This window comes from Papio anubis, chromosome 5, assembly GCF_008728515.1.
Source record: "Papio anubis isolate 15944 chromosome 5, Panubis1.0, whole genome shotgun sequence".
Taxonomy (NCBI): Eukaryota; Metazoa; Chordata; class Mammalia; order Primates; family Cercopithecidae; genus Papio; species Papio anubis.
The window spans coordinates 130,584,452-130,600,993 of NC_044980.1; the positions used below are offsets into that span (position 1 = coordinate 130,584,452).

The 16,542-nt window shown below is 41.5% G+C and overlaps 2 protein-coding genes across 13 annotated transcripts in view; one reads left to right on the forward strand and one right to left on the reverse strand.

Moving 5' to 3' along the window:
* The window catches only part of KLHL3 (kelch like family member 3), a 272,614-nt gene extending 271,847 nt beyond the window's left edge, over window positions 1–767 (reverse strand). For 2 of the 6 annotated variants that reach the window (XR_004183999.1, XR_004183998.1), the window contains exon 1: window positions 554–746. The gene's annotated coding sequence lies outside the window, so the exon portion shown is untranslated. Of the gene's footprint in view, window positions 1–553 lie in introns of all 6 variants that reach the window. The other 4 variants (XM_031666790.1, XM_031666788.1, XR_004183997.1 and 1 more) reach the window with 3 other exon arrangements.
* Window positions 768–785: 18 nt separating this feature from the next.
* Window positions 786–16,542, forward strand: part of PKD2L2 (polycystin 2 like 2, transient receptor potential cation channel) — a 46,092-nt gene continuing 30,335 nt past the window's right edge. For 4 of the 7 annotated variants that reach the window (XM_003900149.5, XM_009209166.4, XM_017959914.3 and 1 more), the window contains exons 1-5: window positions 786–928; window positions 2,270–2,371; window positions 4,267–4,400; window positions 6,141–6,397; window positions 11,552–11,773. In XM_003900149.5, coding sequence (XP_003900198.1) covers window positions 898–928; window positions 2,270–2,371; window positions 4,267–4,400; window positions 6,141–6,397; window positions 11,552–11,773 — 746 coding nt within the window. In that variant the 5' untranslated portion in view covers window positions 786–897. The other 3 variants (XM_009209169.2, XM_009209168.2, XM_009209167.4) reach the window with 3 other exon arrangements.

Consider the following 16,542-nt stretch of genomic DNA (forward strand, 5'->3'; position numbering starts at 1 on the left):
TCATTCTACATCTCTTTCAGGGAAATAACAAAAGTGGCTTTCTGTTTTACTTTCAAAACTGTTTAGTGTTTTCTTTGCAGGTTTCCCTGCGGCCTTTGGACTGGATTCCCTTTTATTTTCCTTTTTATCAACACGAGAATCCGTCCTGGTCTTACATCCTGGAGGGTTTTTGGCTGCCTTAATTTACAGCCAAATTAATTTGGCTTTTTCTATAGCTGATTTACCAACCTTCTCCTCTTTGCAAAGCTTCTGGGTCAGATATGGGTCTGGGCTCCTGTTTTGGCCTGCCCTTTCGCATAATCACCGCAGGATTTTTCATCTATTTTTACATTAGTGGGGGCAGGAGAGTGGAAGCTACTTCCAGCAACAGCTCTCGGTTAATAACCAGTTTCTGCAAGTAGCAGCAGCAGCAGCAGCAGCAGCAGCAGCGTGGGGTCACGGTTAGTCATTTGGGCTTGGGCATCCAACAGACTTGGCCCCAACTTTCAGTGAATTATTTCATTTATCAGCGTCTCGGTTTCTTCAGGCCTAAAATGAGGACAAAAATACCTACCTTTCACGGAGGTGGATGTGGAGACTAACAAGGCGATAAATGTTAAAGGTATTCGAGAAAGAGAAGCCCGTGATAATGAATGATACGATTTTTAAGCCCACAGCCAGGTTATTCCCAGAAGTTGGCCCTCCGCACCAGACCCCCGCAGCCCGCAGCCCGCCTAGGGCAAAGGGCCGCCCGGGCCCCTGCGGCGCAGCCGCGCTGAAGACTCCTTGAGTAGCTCGCAGCCCTGGAGGAGCCGGGGGCTCGCGCAGGCGTCAGAGCGGGGCAGCGCGCTCCGCGAGAGCAGCGCGCAAGCGCCGCGGCCCCGGGCGAACGAACTGGCGGTGTAGTGCAGGTCCGCCATGGCTGAGGCGTCACGGTGGCACCGAGGGGGTGAGGGATGCTCTTAAGGAATGGGAGGGACAGGGGCGATTTGGCAGTTCCAGACACCCTGAAAGGAACTCTGCGGCCCCAAATTCAATTCATGTGAGAGATGTGACTGCCGACACCTTTTTTCTTTTTTTTTTTTTTTTTTTGAGACGGAGTCTCACTCTGTCGCCCAGTCTGGAGTGCAGTGGCGCGATCTCGGCTCACTGCAAGCTCCGCCTTCCCGGTTCACGCCATTCTCCTGCCTCAGCCTCCGGAGTAGCTGGGACTACAGGCGTCCGCCACCACGCCCGGCTAATTTTGTAGGGGGGGGGATTTGTTGTTGATGTTTGTTTTTTGGGGTTTTTTTTTAGGAGAGACGGGGTTTCACCGTGTTAGCCAGGATGGTCTCGATCTCCTGACCTCGTGATTCGCCCGCCTCGGCCTCCCAAAGTGCTGGGATTACAGGCGTGAACCACCGCGCCCGACTTGCCGACACCTTTAGCCCTCACAGCCTCCCCTGGAGAAGCGGAGAGGGACAGATGGTCCCATTGCACAGACGGGAAAACTGAAGCCCTGAGCGTCGTGGCGCTCGCCTCTTGCCGAAGGCTCGAGCTGGGTGTTGTCACCTGCTGTCGAGTGACGGTCGGTCACTAGGCTGGTCTCTAAAGTCCTTTGTTGATTTCGGGAGTCGTGACCTTGACAGAATTCAAGCCAGGGTGCTTTTTCCCTCTCCAGCAGAAACCAGCCTTCCCAAGAAGCGGTGTTGAGGGGTGGAGAAAACGGTTAGGACAGATGAGAGGTTTAGCTTGTTTTGTATTTTGCTTTTTCATCTTAGGACTGTTGAGAAGACATTATGATATAAAAAATGTTAGTGGCCGGGCGCAGTGGCTCACGCCTGTAATCCCGATACTTTGGGAGGCCGAGGCGGGCGGATCACGAGGTCAAGAGATCGAGACCATCCTGGCCAACATGGTGAAACCCCATCTTTAATAAAAATACGAAAATTAGCCGGGCGTGGTGGCGGGCGCCTGCAGTTCCAGCTACTCGGGAGGCTGAGGCAGGAGAATCGCTTGAACCCGGGAGGCGGAGGTTGCAGTGAGCCGAGATCCCGCCACTGAACTCCAGCCTGGCAACAGAGCTAGACTCTGTCTCAAAACAAAACAAAAAAAATTGTTGTTAATAGTATATAGTAAAAAAATTCTCCCCGCCTCGTAAAGCTGAGCATTGAAAAATAGCCATAAGCTATTGGAGCTTTCCTCCCCGCAGTGTAAGGACTAAAAGTGGTTGTGGTTTTTCCATTGTTGTCACTTAATAAACATAAATTACATAATAATGTAAAGAAAAATTTTGTCTTATATCTCACAGGGGCTTCGAAACATAAGCTGCATTACAGAAAGGAAGTAGAAATTACCACCACACTTCAGGAATTGTTACTCTACTTTATTTTTTTAATAAACCTATGTATATGTAAGTACACAGATATAAAGGTGTTGTTTGTTTGAACTAAGAAGTTAAAATGTGGAGATGAAAAATAAAACATAGACTTCGAAACCATAGGCTGTCAGGCTACTAAAACTCAAAATACAGTGACACCGTTTAAACATAATCTTAGATTGATTTAGATTCATTTCATTTAGAAATTGACTATTTCCAGTTCTTAAGAGGCAAAATTTTACATCACAAATGTAAGAAGCTTCCATAGTCAATATTGATTGAATTTTAATGATTCCTTTCATTTGGCAGTTCTGTCTTGAACATAATTCATCCCTTCGGTTGGCAACTGCGATTTGATTTTGTTTAGAGTCATATAGACACATCAGCTGAGTTTCATAAAATCAAAGTACAAATGAGGCCAAAGTTCATCTTGGTGTCTGCCGTTAGCATGGTTCTTTTCACTCACCTATTGCAGTTAAAAAAATACGTTTGTGCTGAGTCAATGCAAATAATTAAGGAGGACTGGGAAAGCATCTCAACCTGCATTCCTCCTGCCTGTGGGTCAATAGCATCGGCTTAATATGCAAAGAGGAGTATTAAAGAACATTTGTCTTTATGGCACCCAACATACAGTAGATGAAAGCTCACTGGCAGCATTTATCTCATGTTGGTACGTGCTACACACTGGCAATTGTATAGCAATTAAATAATTAATTGGTGTTGTAGGGGTGAGTTTGAGTCTGCTCTTGATTGAAAAGATAACTATAAAATTAGCCAGGTGTGGTGGCACACCCCTGTAGTCCTAGCTACTGGGAAGGCTGAGGTGGAAGATTCCTTGAGCACAGGAGGTCAAGGCTGCAGTGAACTGTGATTGCAACGACTGCACTTCAACCTGCATGACAGGCTGAGACCCTGTCCCAAGAAAAAAAAAAAAAACATAACTGTAGGCAACTTTATAAATTAAGGTATCTTAGACGGCTTTATAAAAGCTTAGTTATGAAAACTACATGCTTACTACAGAATATTTGGAAAATATAAAAATATAAGTAAAAAGATCATTTATAATCCCATTATTCAGAGATTTTTAAAGAACACTTTTTTAATATAATAAAGCAACCTGAATCTCCGTTTATAATGTGACTTTTTTTCTTTTTTTTTTTTTTTTTTTTTTTGAGACAGTCTTGCTCTGTCACCCAGGCTGGAGTACAGTGGCTCACTGCAACCTCCACCTCCTGGGTTCAAGCGATTCTCCTGCCTCAGCCTCCAGAATAGCTGGGATTACAGGCCTGCACCACCACACCCGGCTAATTTTGTACTTTTTTAGTAAAAATGGGGGTTTCACCATGTTGGTCAGCTGGTCTCCAACTCCTGATCTCAGGTGATCCACCCACCTCAGCCTCCCAAAGTGCTGGGACACCACGCCCCGCCACTAGTTAATATTTTTAAAAACTCATCGTGTGCCAAAACACAGTTTAAAATGTTCTATGTGCATCATCTCACTTCTCACAACAAAACTAGGAGGTAAGAGATACTATCCCTGTGATGGGACTCACACCCTTATCTGTCTGAATTCAAAGTCCGTATAATCTTAATCACTCACAGTACTATACTGCCTTACTCTCATGTAGAGAAAAAGTCAGCTTGCAGAATAGTGTGTATAATGTGTCTTCATTTTTGTAAAGATAAAATTATTTTCTTTATAAGTGTGTATGCATAAAGAAATATCTGAAGAATATTTGCCAAACTAATTCTAGAAACTACATCCTACTTTTTATATTTTTAGTTTAGATTTTTTTAATTATTACTTTTATAATTAGATAAAATAATAAAGTTTAATTTTCAAAATTAGGAACAAAATATAACATGTTTAATCCTCATAAGCTGAGTTTTTAAATGTAAATTATTAAACAAAAAATTCTTCTCCTTAGTGACTTTTGGGATGGTAAACCCACATATGTATTACTTAAACAAGGTTATGTCATCTCTATTTTTGGACACTTCTGTGCCTGGTGAAGAAAGAACCAACTTTAAGTCTATTCGCAGCATAACTGATTTTTGGAAGGTAAAGTATCTTGTGACTGTGGATGAAGTAGATTTAGGTAGTCCATGAACCCTTGGCATACATAGTGGGCACTCAATGAATATCTCTTGAAGGAACAAATAAAAATAAATGTCATTTCTTTAAACTATTAGAAACAACCAGCCAGTAAGTGTTTATTGAGAGCCTGTGTTCTCAGTTTGATACTATTCTTGTAATTTTTTAAAAATTGATTTTTTTTGGCCGGGCACGGTGGCTCACGCCTGTAATCCCAGCATTTTGGGAGGCCAAGGTGGGTGAATCACCTGAGGTCAGGAGTTCGAGACCAGCCTGACCAACATAGTGAACCCTTGTATCTACTAAAAAATACAAACATTAGCCGGGCGTGGTGACAGCCACCTGTAATCCTGGGAGTTGGAGGTTGTAGTGAGCCAAGATCATGCCATTGCGCTCCAGCCTGGGCAACAGAGCAAGGCTCCATCTCAAAAAAAAAAAAAAATTGATTTTTTTAAACGTTCTCATTTCATTTGTTAAATAGAAGACTTGCATCTTATGTGAGGGTTAGGATCTAGTCTATAATTGTGTATAGTGAAATTTACTTTGAAAAAGTTCTTTAATTGCCCAGAAAGTGTAATATATGTGGTTTTGGCATACAAGCCTTTACTGTGTATATGTGTTATGGTAAGGTACAGTATATAATAAAACATACATATAAGAATATAATTTCATGGTGTTTTTACTTATGTAAGGGAATCATTCCTTCAGCAGTGGAATAGACTTGCTTTTTCCATTACATTTAACATAGCAACATGCTCACATTATGAGGAAAGAACAGTTAAGGGGACAGCAGTTTCAGCTCTCCCAGGTCACAAAACCTGGCATATGCACATGGGGGCATATAAGGACAAGGCAGAGAAGGCTTCCAGTGGTGATGACAATTTAGTTGCATTTTGAAGCATGAATCAGGGATGGGTATTTTAGGAAGAAGGAACAATATGTTCTGTAAGTAATTCTACATGTGGAGCTATGTTTGGTATTGTGAGCATATGGAAGATGAGGTAGAAAAGGCCAAAGTATGAATTGGACAGAGGTCATATCATGAATGCTGTGCAGGAATTTGAAACTTACCAAGGAGACAGGGTCATTTCCTGAAAGAGGGCAAGTGTGAGATGAGGGCTAAATGATCCTAGATGGTTGGTTTAGGCTAGGTGAAATAGGAAACAATAATAAAAGAAGTGGAGGTCACCCTGCCACTTTGTTACTGTGTTTTCTGAAGCATGTATGTGGACAATGACAGAGAAGACAAAGGGAGGAAGTAAATGAACCCTGGGCTTGGGATCTCTTAGAACGATCAGCAAAGGGCAAAGCCAGGAGTAGCAGGCACCATGGCCAGAGCTGGGGAGGAGGGTTAGGAGGAGGGGTACAGACAACTTTGGAGTGAAGTCATGATGTGTGGCTATGACCAGCTCTGATACTCATGTATTGGAAGAAAATTTTAATTTACTTGTATAAGGAGAGAAGAAGGGCTACGGGATTCAATGAGTTAATGCTTATAAAGTGCTTAGAGCAGTGCCTAGTACACAGTACATGCTTAATGAGTGTTAACCATCCGCAGTAGCTTCATTAGCATTACCATTACCATTAATGGTAGCTTGATCAATAGTTTGATTTTCATACTCAAAATCTCTTGTGCATAATGGTATGAATGTAGATTCTATAGACATGAAAATATTTTTCCCATGACATTTGTTTTTCTATATGAAGTTTATGGAAGGACCCCTTTTGGAAGGTCTGTACTGGGATTCATGGTACAATAACCAGCAGCTGTATAATTTAAAGAACAGCAGTCGCATCTACTATGAGAATATACTTCTAGGAGTCCCCAGAGTTCGTCAACTAAAAGTCCGCAACAACACATGCAAAGTCTATTCATCTTTTCAGTCTTTGATGAGTGAATGTTATGGCAAATATACTTCTGCAAATGAAGACCTCTCTAATTTTGGCCTTCAAATTAATACTGAGTAAGTAGCATAAAATTATACTTTTTCCAGCATTTACCATTGTATCTTTTAGATGTGTGTCTTCCAAGTAACACCAGCTGGGTCCTGGAAGGGTAAGGAGACTGTTTCGACAGTAGTAAAAAAGGAAGATTTGGAGATAGCAGTGTTTAGAAAAGGAAGGGTGAACCTATTATTTTTTGTTTACTTTAGGATGCAAAGTGTTTCTTTTTTCTGACTTTGGTATATGAAGTGCTTAGTCATATTGGACACAGGGCAAAGCATCAATTTTTGCTTCTAAAATGTTCAATTAATCTGCTTTTTTGGCTGTGGCTAGATGCCGACAACACATCCCCAAGACGATCTGGGATCCTTAGTGGGTGTCTTAGTTGTGCTCTGTCACTTTCCTCCTCTCTTACTCTGGCTTCCTTCAGTGATTTTTTTCTGTTGCTGCTCCTACTAAAATGGGGTAGTTATGCTCTACAGGGACTGCATCTGATGATGCTTGCCAAAGATGCTATGGCCATTGTGTTTCAAAGTGACTGAGGCTAGTGCTGGTGTAGACTCATGTGTACACTTTGTATTGAAAATGTGAGGCCAGACTTGGTGGCTCACACCTGTAATCACAGCACTTTGGGAAGCCGAGGAAGGAGGATTGCTTGAGGGCAGGAGTTCAAGACTAGTCTGGGCAACATACTGAGACCCAGTCTCTACAGAAAATTTAAAAATTAGCCAGGTGTGATGGGGCTTACCTGAAGTCCAAGGTACTTGGGAGGCTGATCCAGGAGGATCACTTGAGCCCAAGAGGTTGAAGCTGCAGCAAGCTATGATCACACCACTGCACTCCAGCCTGGGGGACAGAGGGAGACCTTGTCCCTAAAAAAAAAAAAGAAGGAAATGTGCCACTGGCACTAGCTTACCTTGACACAGAAGCTGCTGGTATCAGTGCTACGCACACTTTGTGCTTTTAGAACCTTATGAAAATCATTGGCTCACACCTGTAATCCCAGCACTTTGAGAGGCTGAGGTGGGTGGATCATTTGAGGTCAGGAGTTTGAGACCAGCCTTGCCAACATGGCGAAACCCCGTCTCTACTAAAAATAGAAAAATTAGGCAGGTGTGGTAGCAGACACCTATAGTCCCAGCTACTCAGGAGACCGAGGCACAAGAATCACTTGAACTCAGAAGGCAAAGGTTGCGGTGAACCGAGATCACGCCACTGCGCTCTGGCCTGGGCGATAATGTGAGACTCAGTCTCAAAAAAAAAAAGGCCAGGTGCAGTGGCTCACGCCTGTAATCCTAGCACTTTGGAAGGCCGAGGCAGGCGGATCACCTGAGGTCAGGAGTTCAAGACCAGCCTGGCCAACATGGTGAAACCCCATCTCTACTAAAAATACAAAAATTAGCTGGACATGGTGGCACACGCCTGTAATCCCAGTTGCTTGGGAGGCTGAGACAGGAAAATCGCTTGAACCCTGGAGGCAGAGGTTGCATTGAGCCAAGATCACGCCACTACACTCCAGCCTGGGCAAGAAAGAACAAAACTCCATCCCCCCCCAAAAAAAAAATTATAGGGAGAAGAGAATGAACATTTTTTATAATTTAATATTTATTAAAGCAATACGAATATCTACAAAGGTCTACCCTTTCCTACTCATAATTTCCACTCTCCAGAAGCAGCTACTTTCAGCTCTTTTATAGTTGTTTCTTCTGGTATATACTTTTTCTTTCTAAGTTACATCCTCATACTGCTACCTTACACTTGATTTTACAGTTATGTTTTTTTTTTTTTTTCCTTTAGGGGCAGGATCTCACTGTCTTGCTCAGGCTGGAGTGCAGTGGTGTAATTATAGTTCACTGCAGCTTCAAACTGCTGACTCAGGCAATCCTCCTGCCTCAGTCTGCTGAGTAGCAGCTAGGACTACAGGAATAAACCACCACACCTGACTAGTTTTTTTTATTTTTTGTAGAAACAGGGTCTTTCTACGTTACCCAGGCTGATCTCAAATTCCTGGTCTCAAGTAATCCTCCCGCCTTGCTCTTCCGAAGAGCTGGGATTACAGGTGTGAGCCGCTGCACCCAGCCTCTATTGTTTTTCTATCATGGAAGGCGATCTGTCATATAGCTCTCTTATGCTACCCCCTCTACACACACTCCTCCTGCTCCTCTTAGCATCTCAATATAGTTATATCATAATTATTCTCAATCATTAGTCAATGTTTATATTATAAATATGAATAATGATTATATTTCCTTTCTTGAACAACTTCTCTTGAACTCCCAGGATTAATTATTGCTGGGTTTTTTTTTTTTTAACTTGTTTCTTCTTTGTATGAGTTTTTAGTGTTCTTGAGGACTTGTATGATTCTTATAAATCGAATACATTCATAAGTATGATGATACATTATTATGGCCGGGCGCGGTGGCTCACGCTTGTAATCCCAGCACTTCGGGAGGCCAACGTGGGTGGATCACCTGAGGTCAGCAGTTCGAGACAAGCCTGACCAACATGGTGAAACCCTGTCTCTACTAAATACAAAAAAAAAAATTAGCCGGGCATGGTGGTGCATGCCTGTAGTCCCAGCTACTTGGGAGGCTGAGGCAGGAGAACTACTTGAACCCAGGAGGCAGAGGATGCAGTGAGCCAAGATTGCGCCATTGCACTCCAGCCTGGGCAACAAGAGCAAAATGCTGTCTTAAAAAAAACAAAAAAGAAAAATTATTATTGTTATTTTTGAAACAGGGTCTCGCTGTGTCGCCCAAGCTGGAGTGCAGTGAAGATCATAGCTCACTGCAGCCTTAACCTCTGGGGCTCAAGCAATCCTCCCACCTCAGCCTCCCAAGTAGCTAGGACTACAGGCACATGGCACCACACCCAGATAATTTTTGTATTTTCTGCCGAAATGGGATATCACCATGTTGCCCAAGCTGGTCTCAAGCTCCTGGGCTCAAGCAATTCGCCTGCCTTGGCCTCCCAAAATGCTGGAATTACAGGTGTGTGCCACCACACCCAGCCCACTCTCTTAACTATTATAGTACTATTTACTTTCTTTCAACCCCAAATTACAAGATAAAGCAATTATTTACACATTATTAATTGGAATCCTAAGACTACTCTTTTAAGTATTTTAAGATTCCAAATTCTCATAACAAGTACAAATACTTTATAAAATACCAAAATTAACACTATCAATTAGGTTTATTTTATAATCTCTATACTTTACTGGAATTGTGAATTAATACCTGTTAATCCTCAACAATGAAAAAAGAATCAATTTTGCTTGTCTAAAATGTAAAATTCACTAATTAAAAACAAAACATTGGAAGCTAGGAGAGATCTGGTGCAACAGATCTTCCTGTTTCCACTTAATAGTCGTGTGTGGAAAACACTCAAAAATACAACTATGGAAGTTTCATTAAAACATAGGTATTTTTTCCTAGTGGTGTCTCTTTCCCTCCCTGCTGTGGTGTTAGTAGTAGAACAGGTTTAAACAGTGCATCTTTGAATAACCTTTCAAATCTGTTTTGGGGGAACTGAATAGAGAGACTGAAATGAGGAATCAAAGCTTTTCATTTTTGGATATCCTGTAATTAAGTTACAAATTAAAAAGAAGAAACAAAAAAATTTTTTTTTTCTATTTTTGAGACAGAATCTTACTCTGTCACCCAGACTGGAGTGCAGTGGCGCGGTCTTGGCTCACTGCAGCCTCCGCCTCTTGGGTTCAAGAGATTCTCGTGCCTCAGCCTCCCAAATAGCTGGGATAACAGGCATGCACCACCAAGCCCAGCTAATTTGTGTGTTTTTAGTAGAGATGGGGTTTCACCACGTTGGCAAGGCTGGTCTCGAACTCCTGGCCTCAAGTGATCCGCCCACCTCAGCCTCCCAAAGTGCTGGGATTACAGGCGTAAGCCACTGCACCCAGTCCAAAATTTAGTTATACACAGTTTACTTTGATTTTTATGTACTTTCATTAAAATATCTACATAACAACATGGACATTGTAACAAAGTTTTTATTGAGCATTTATAAACAATATCTTACATTTACAAGACAGTTATGAAACACCTTTTTTACCCATTTCTGAGCCAAAACTCTTAATAGTTTTGTCCTACTCAAAGATTAAATATCTCATAACAGAAACAACATGTTAAAGAAAAAAAAACAGTCGTCATTTTCTAGATTCTAAGCTCCCTGAGACAATTCTAAGCTCTGTGAGACAACAGATGGATTTTTTTGTTTTTTTAGAGAGGGGATCTCACCATGTGACCTACGCCACAGTGCAGGGACTATTCACAGGCACCATCATCGACACTGCAACCTCAAACTCCTGGCCTCAAGCAGTCCTCTCATCTCAGCCTCCTGGGTAGCTGGGACTACAGGCATATGCCACCACACCTAACAGATGGATTTTTTTTTTTTTCTGAGACAGGGTCTCACTTGGTCACTCAGGCTGGAGTGCTGGAGTGCAGTTGTGCAATCATAGCTCAATGCGGCCTTGAACTCTGGGGCTCTCAGTAACGAGGACTATAGGCACGTGCTGCTATGCCCAGCAAATTTTTGAAAAATTATGGATTTTTGAAAAATTATCTCATAGCACCTAGTCCAGTGGTGTTGCCCACCATATGCATTAAAAAGTATAAACTACATTAAATCTTAATTAAATCTTAATCCTTTAGTCCTTAATGCATTGTCTTGCTTTAAAATTACTATGATACTTATGAATTTACTAATACTTTTTTTTAAAGTACTACTTTTGTTTTGTTTTTTTGTTTGTTTTTGGTTTTTTTGTTTTTGTTTTGAGACAGGGTCTGGCTCTTTTGCCTGGGCTGGAGTGCAGTGGCATGATCACAGCTCACTGCAGCTCAACCTCCCGGGCCCAAACAATCCTCCTACCTCAGCCTCCTGAGTAGGTGGGACTACAGGCACACGCCACCATGCCTGGCTAGTTTTTGTGTTTTTTGTAGAGATGGGGTTTCACCACATTGCCCAGGCTGGTCTCGAACTCCTGGGCTCAAGGGATCCGCCTACTCGGCCTCCCAAAGTGTTGGGATTACAGGCGTGAGCCACCGCACCCAGCCAAAAAACTACTACTTTTGAACCAAAGATCAATTTAAATTATAAGAATACTTCTCAGTTGGGCTTTCTCATTTCACCATTATTCTTTTTATGTCTAACAGATGGAGATATTCTACTTCTAATACCAACTCCCCTTGGCACTGGGGATTTCTTGGTGTTTACCGAAATGGAGGATATATTTTCACTTTATCAAAATCAAAATCTGAAACCAAAAACAAGTTCATTGACCTTCGACTGAACAGCTGGATCACAAGAGGGACTAGAGTTATTTTTATTGATTTTTCCTTATATAATGCTAACGTAAATCTATTTTGTATTATCAGGTGAGTGACTCAAAACTTTTTTTCATAGACAGTGGTCAGTGGCCTACAAAACTTCTTTATTAGTACAGTTGACCCTTGAACAACATGAGTTTGAACTGTACAGGTCCACTTAGATATGGATTTTTTTCAGTAAATATATTGGAAAATTTTTGGACCTTTGTGACAATTTGAAAAAACTCCCAAACCAACCATGTCACCTAGAAATACTGAAAAAAAAAATTAAGAAGAAGTTAGGCATGTCGTGAATGCATGAAATACCTGTAGATACTCATCTATTTTATTGTTTACTATCACACAGTATACACAAATCTATTATAAGAAGTTAAAATTTGCCAAAACTTATGCACATAAACATGTGGCACCATTTGCAGTCAAGAAAAATGTAAACAAAAGATGCAGTACTATATCATAACTGCATAAAATTAGACTACACACTGCACTAGTGTAAGAATTTCATAGCCATCTCCTGTTGCTATTGCAGTGAACTCTAGTGCTGTATCCATTTAAAGTGTCATGTGATGCTCACCATCTTCACTTAAGCAGTTTGTCTCTCCAATAAATTGTGTATCTCAGTAAAAAAAAGTGATCTCTCATAGTTCTCATGTGTTTTTTATCGTATTTAGTGCAATACATAAACCTTTAATAACACCATGGGACCCATACAAAATGCCACTAGTGATACTGGGGGTGCTCCCACAAAGTAGAGAAATGTCATGACGTTACAAGATAAAATTGAATTACTTGGTATGTATCATAAATTGACGTCTGCAGCTGCAGTTGCCCACCGTTTCAAGATAAGTGAATCCAGAGACTAAGGACCATTGCCCTGGAAGCAGGGGGAAGGAAAGGAAATTCATGAAGCCATCACTGCAGCTATGCCGGCAGGTGTGGAAACCTTGCCCTTTTTGCAAAATACCTTTTTATCTCATTGAAAATGCAGCTTCTGTGGGAATGCAGGATTGCTATAAGAAAGGCATACCTTTAGATGCTAAATGATTTAAGAAAAGCAAAGTCAGCCAGGCGCAGTGTCTCACGCCTGTAATCCCAGCACTTTGGGAGGCCGAGGTGGGCAAATCACCTGAGGTCAGGAGTTTGAGATCAGCCTTACCAACATGGAGAAACCCCGTCTGTACTAAAAATACAAAATCAGCCGGGCGTGGTGGCACAGCCTGTAATCCCAGCTACTCAGGAGCCTGAGCCAGGAGAATCACTTGAACCTGGGAGGCGGAGGTTGTGGTGAGCCGAGATTGTGTCATTGCACTTCAGCCTGGGTAACAAGAGCAAAACTCCGTTTCAAAAAAAAAAAAAGAAAGAAAGAAAGAAAAGAAAAGTAAAGGATCTAAAGTTGAGAATTTAATGCCAGCAATGGTTGGTTTGATACTTTTAGAAAGAGGTTTCACTTTCAAAAATGTCAAGATAGCAGAAGTAGCTTTTGCCAACCAAGTGGCAGCAGACAACATAGCAGACGTCATTATGAAAATCATTGAGGAGAAAGGATATCTGCCTGAACAGGTTTTTAATGCAGACAATAGTGCCGTATTCTGGAAAAAAAAAATGCCATAAAGAACATTTATTAATAAGGAAGAGAAGCAAGCACAAGGATTTAAGGCAGGAAGAAACAGGCTAACTCTACTGTTTTGTGCAAATGAAGTCAGGTTTATCATCTGGACTACCCTTATCTATAAAACTGCTAACCCCCTAACCTTGAAGGGAAAAGATAAAACACCAGCTTCCAGTCTTTTGGTTGTACAACAAGAAGGCCTGGACAATTAGAACTCTTTTTCTAGAATGGTTCCATTGATGCTTTTTCCAGTGGTTTACTTACCCCCAAACACAACGTCTCTAATTCAGCCTCTAGATCAGGGGATCATGAGGACTTTTAAGGCTCATAACACACAGTACTCTTTAGAAAGGATTGTCGATACTACGGAAGAGAACCCCAACAGAGAGAACATCATGAAAGTGTGGAAGGATTGCATTATTGAAGATGCCATCATTATTAAAAACTGTGAAGCTATCAAACCTGAAACAATAAATACCCGCTGGAGAAAACTGTTCAGATGTGCATGACTTCACAGGATTTATGACAGAGTCAATCAAAGAAATCATGAAAGAGATGTAGATGTGGCAAAAAAAAAAAAAAGTGGGAGGGTGAAGGGTTTCAGGATACTGATTTTGGAGAAATCAAGAGCTAATGGACACCACACCAGAGGAATTAACAGAAGAGTCCTTGATGGAGATGGGTGCTTCCAAATCAGTGCCAAATGATGAGAAGGAAAACATAGAAACAGAACAGAAAATAAATGGACATTAGACATCTGGAGAAGGGTTCCGATTATTCAAGACTGCTTTTGACTTCTTTTATGACATGGACCCTTCGATGGTATAGGCGCAGAAACTAAAGCAAAGGGTTGAAGGACTGGTACTGTGTAGAAACATTTTTAGAAAAATGAAAAAAATGTCAGAGAAAAATTATTATGTAAAATTTGTAAAGTTTCACTGAATGCACTCCTCCACCTCTTCCGCTCTGCCACCCCTGAGACAGCAAGCCCCTCCCTTCCTCTTCCCCTCCTCCTCCTCAGCCTACTCAGTATGAAGGCCACTAGGATAAAGATCATTATGAAGACCCACTTAGTGAATAGTAAATATATTTTCTCTTCCTTATGGTTTTTTTTAAAGTCTGAGTCTCACTCTGTCGCCCAGGCTGGAGTGTAGTGAGCTTGGCCTGGCATAAATCAATTAGCATGGTCCATGTTAGGGAGGTGACCTAAGGTAACCCAATTAGACTAACGGGAATAACTTTTTTTTTCTCTTTGGTTGGTGCTATCTCTTTACTGACATCAATGACATATAATCACAGTTGCTGCTTGTACACAATCATCTTGGGGAAGCGTAAGATACTTAGCTAACACAAAGGAGAGCAAAACTGAAGCCATCTCAAAGTAATGGAGCTAGATCTGTGAACTTACCACAAATGGTGTCTGCTGTTATCTCTGAAACTGCTGCTGTGTGACAGAAATAAATTTCTTTATTGTTTAAACCAATTTAAGATGAGGTTTTTGGTTACAACCAAAAGCCTCCTAAATGATTCAGAGGTAGAGAGCTGAGGCCCAAGTTAGGTCTTGTATCTAGCTTTTCCTAGGGAACAAACCACCTCCAAGTGTAGTGGCTTACGATAAATATTTCTCATGTGTTTAGAGTTCAATTGATCCAGCTGGGCTTGACTGATCTCTGTTAGGCTTGCCAATATAGCTGCTATTTGGCAGGACCCACACATGTCTCTTTGAGTTGGTTCTGCTCTACATGTATCTCATCCTTCTCCTGGGTCCAAGTTAGCCCAGGCATGTCTTTTTCATGGCAATTGTAGAGGTCCCAAAGAGCAAGTTCTAATGTATAAACTCATTTCAAGTTTCTGCTTGCATCATATTTGTTAACATCCCATTGGCCAAAGAAATTCACATGGTCGAGTCCAGCATCAAGGGCTGGGGCAGTACACCCTCTCCTGGGTGACAGGCCAGGCAAAAAGATGTGAAGAACTGTAGCTATTTTTGCAATATACCACAGGCTCTAATATTTCTGGGATCCTGGCTGCTATTACTCATTGAAATTTAAATTGTTCATTCTTGAGACAAAAATGAGTAACTTAATAAAGAAGCCATTCTGAAAGGAAACCAACAGATTTTAATGATCTGATTAGAAGAGGAAATTATCAAGACTAAATGATAGCTCTTTGAAGCTGCAGAAAGACAAGAAGTGAGACTACATATTCTTAAACAATATAAAACATTGTATGTAATCTCCATGTTCCTAAATAAATTTTGAAATAATAAAACAATGTGGTTACTTTTTCATATTGACAGTAGAACCACATTTTTCATTTTTTTATTTTTAATTTTATTTTATTTTTGAGATGGAGTCTAGCTGTGTTGCCCAGGCTGCAGTACAGTGGCATGATCTCAGCACACTGCAACCTCTGCCTCCTGGGTTCAAGCAATTCTACTGCCTCAGCCTCCTGAGTAGCTGGGATTACAGGCGTGCACCACCACATCCAGCTAATTTTTGTATTTTTAGTAGAGACAGGGTTTTGCCATGTTGGCCAGGCTGGTTTCGAACTCCTGACCTCAGGTGATCCACCCGCCTCGGCCTCCCAAAGTGCTGGGATTACAGACGTGAGCCACCGTGCCCAGCCTACATTATTTTTATTTTAAACCTTGGGATTTTAATCTCAGCACAAGCATGAACAAAACCCTAATAAGGGTTTATACCTCCTTCATTTGTGGGTTCAGATGTGAGGGCTTCGGATGTTTTTTAAATTCAATGTATAGTTGATCTTCGAACAATATGGGAGTCAGAATCAAGCACTAGAAAAGGATTTGCTCTAGAATCAAACACTTAGTAAAGGATTACCATGACTGGATCTGCCTGGGGATTTAATCAGCTTCCCCTAAGTGATCTGGGATGGGTGGAAGACTGAATACAATTAAGATTCTGTTAGAAAAAATGGGATAATGACTGCTAGAGAGGCAAACAACAGTATCTACTATACACCATGTAATACTATGCAATAAAAAGAATGAGATCATATCCTTTGCAGGGAAATGGATGGAGCTGGAGGCCATCATCCTTAGCAAACCCACACAGGAACAGAAAACCAAAAGCTACATGTTCTCATAAGTGGGAACTCAATAATGAGAACACATGGACAGAAAAGGGGGAACAACAGACACTGGGGCCTACTTGATGGAGGAGGGTGGGAAGGAGGAGGCTCA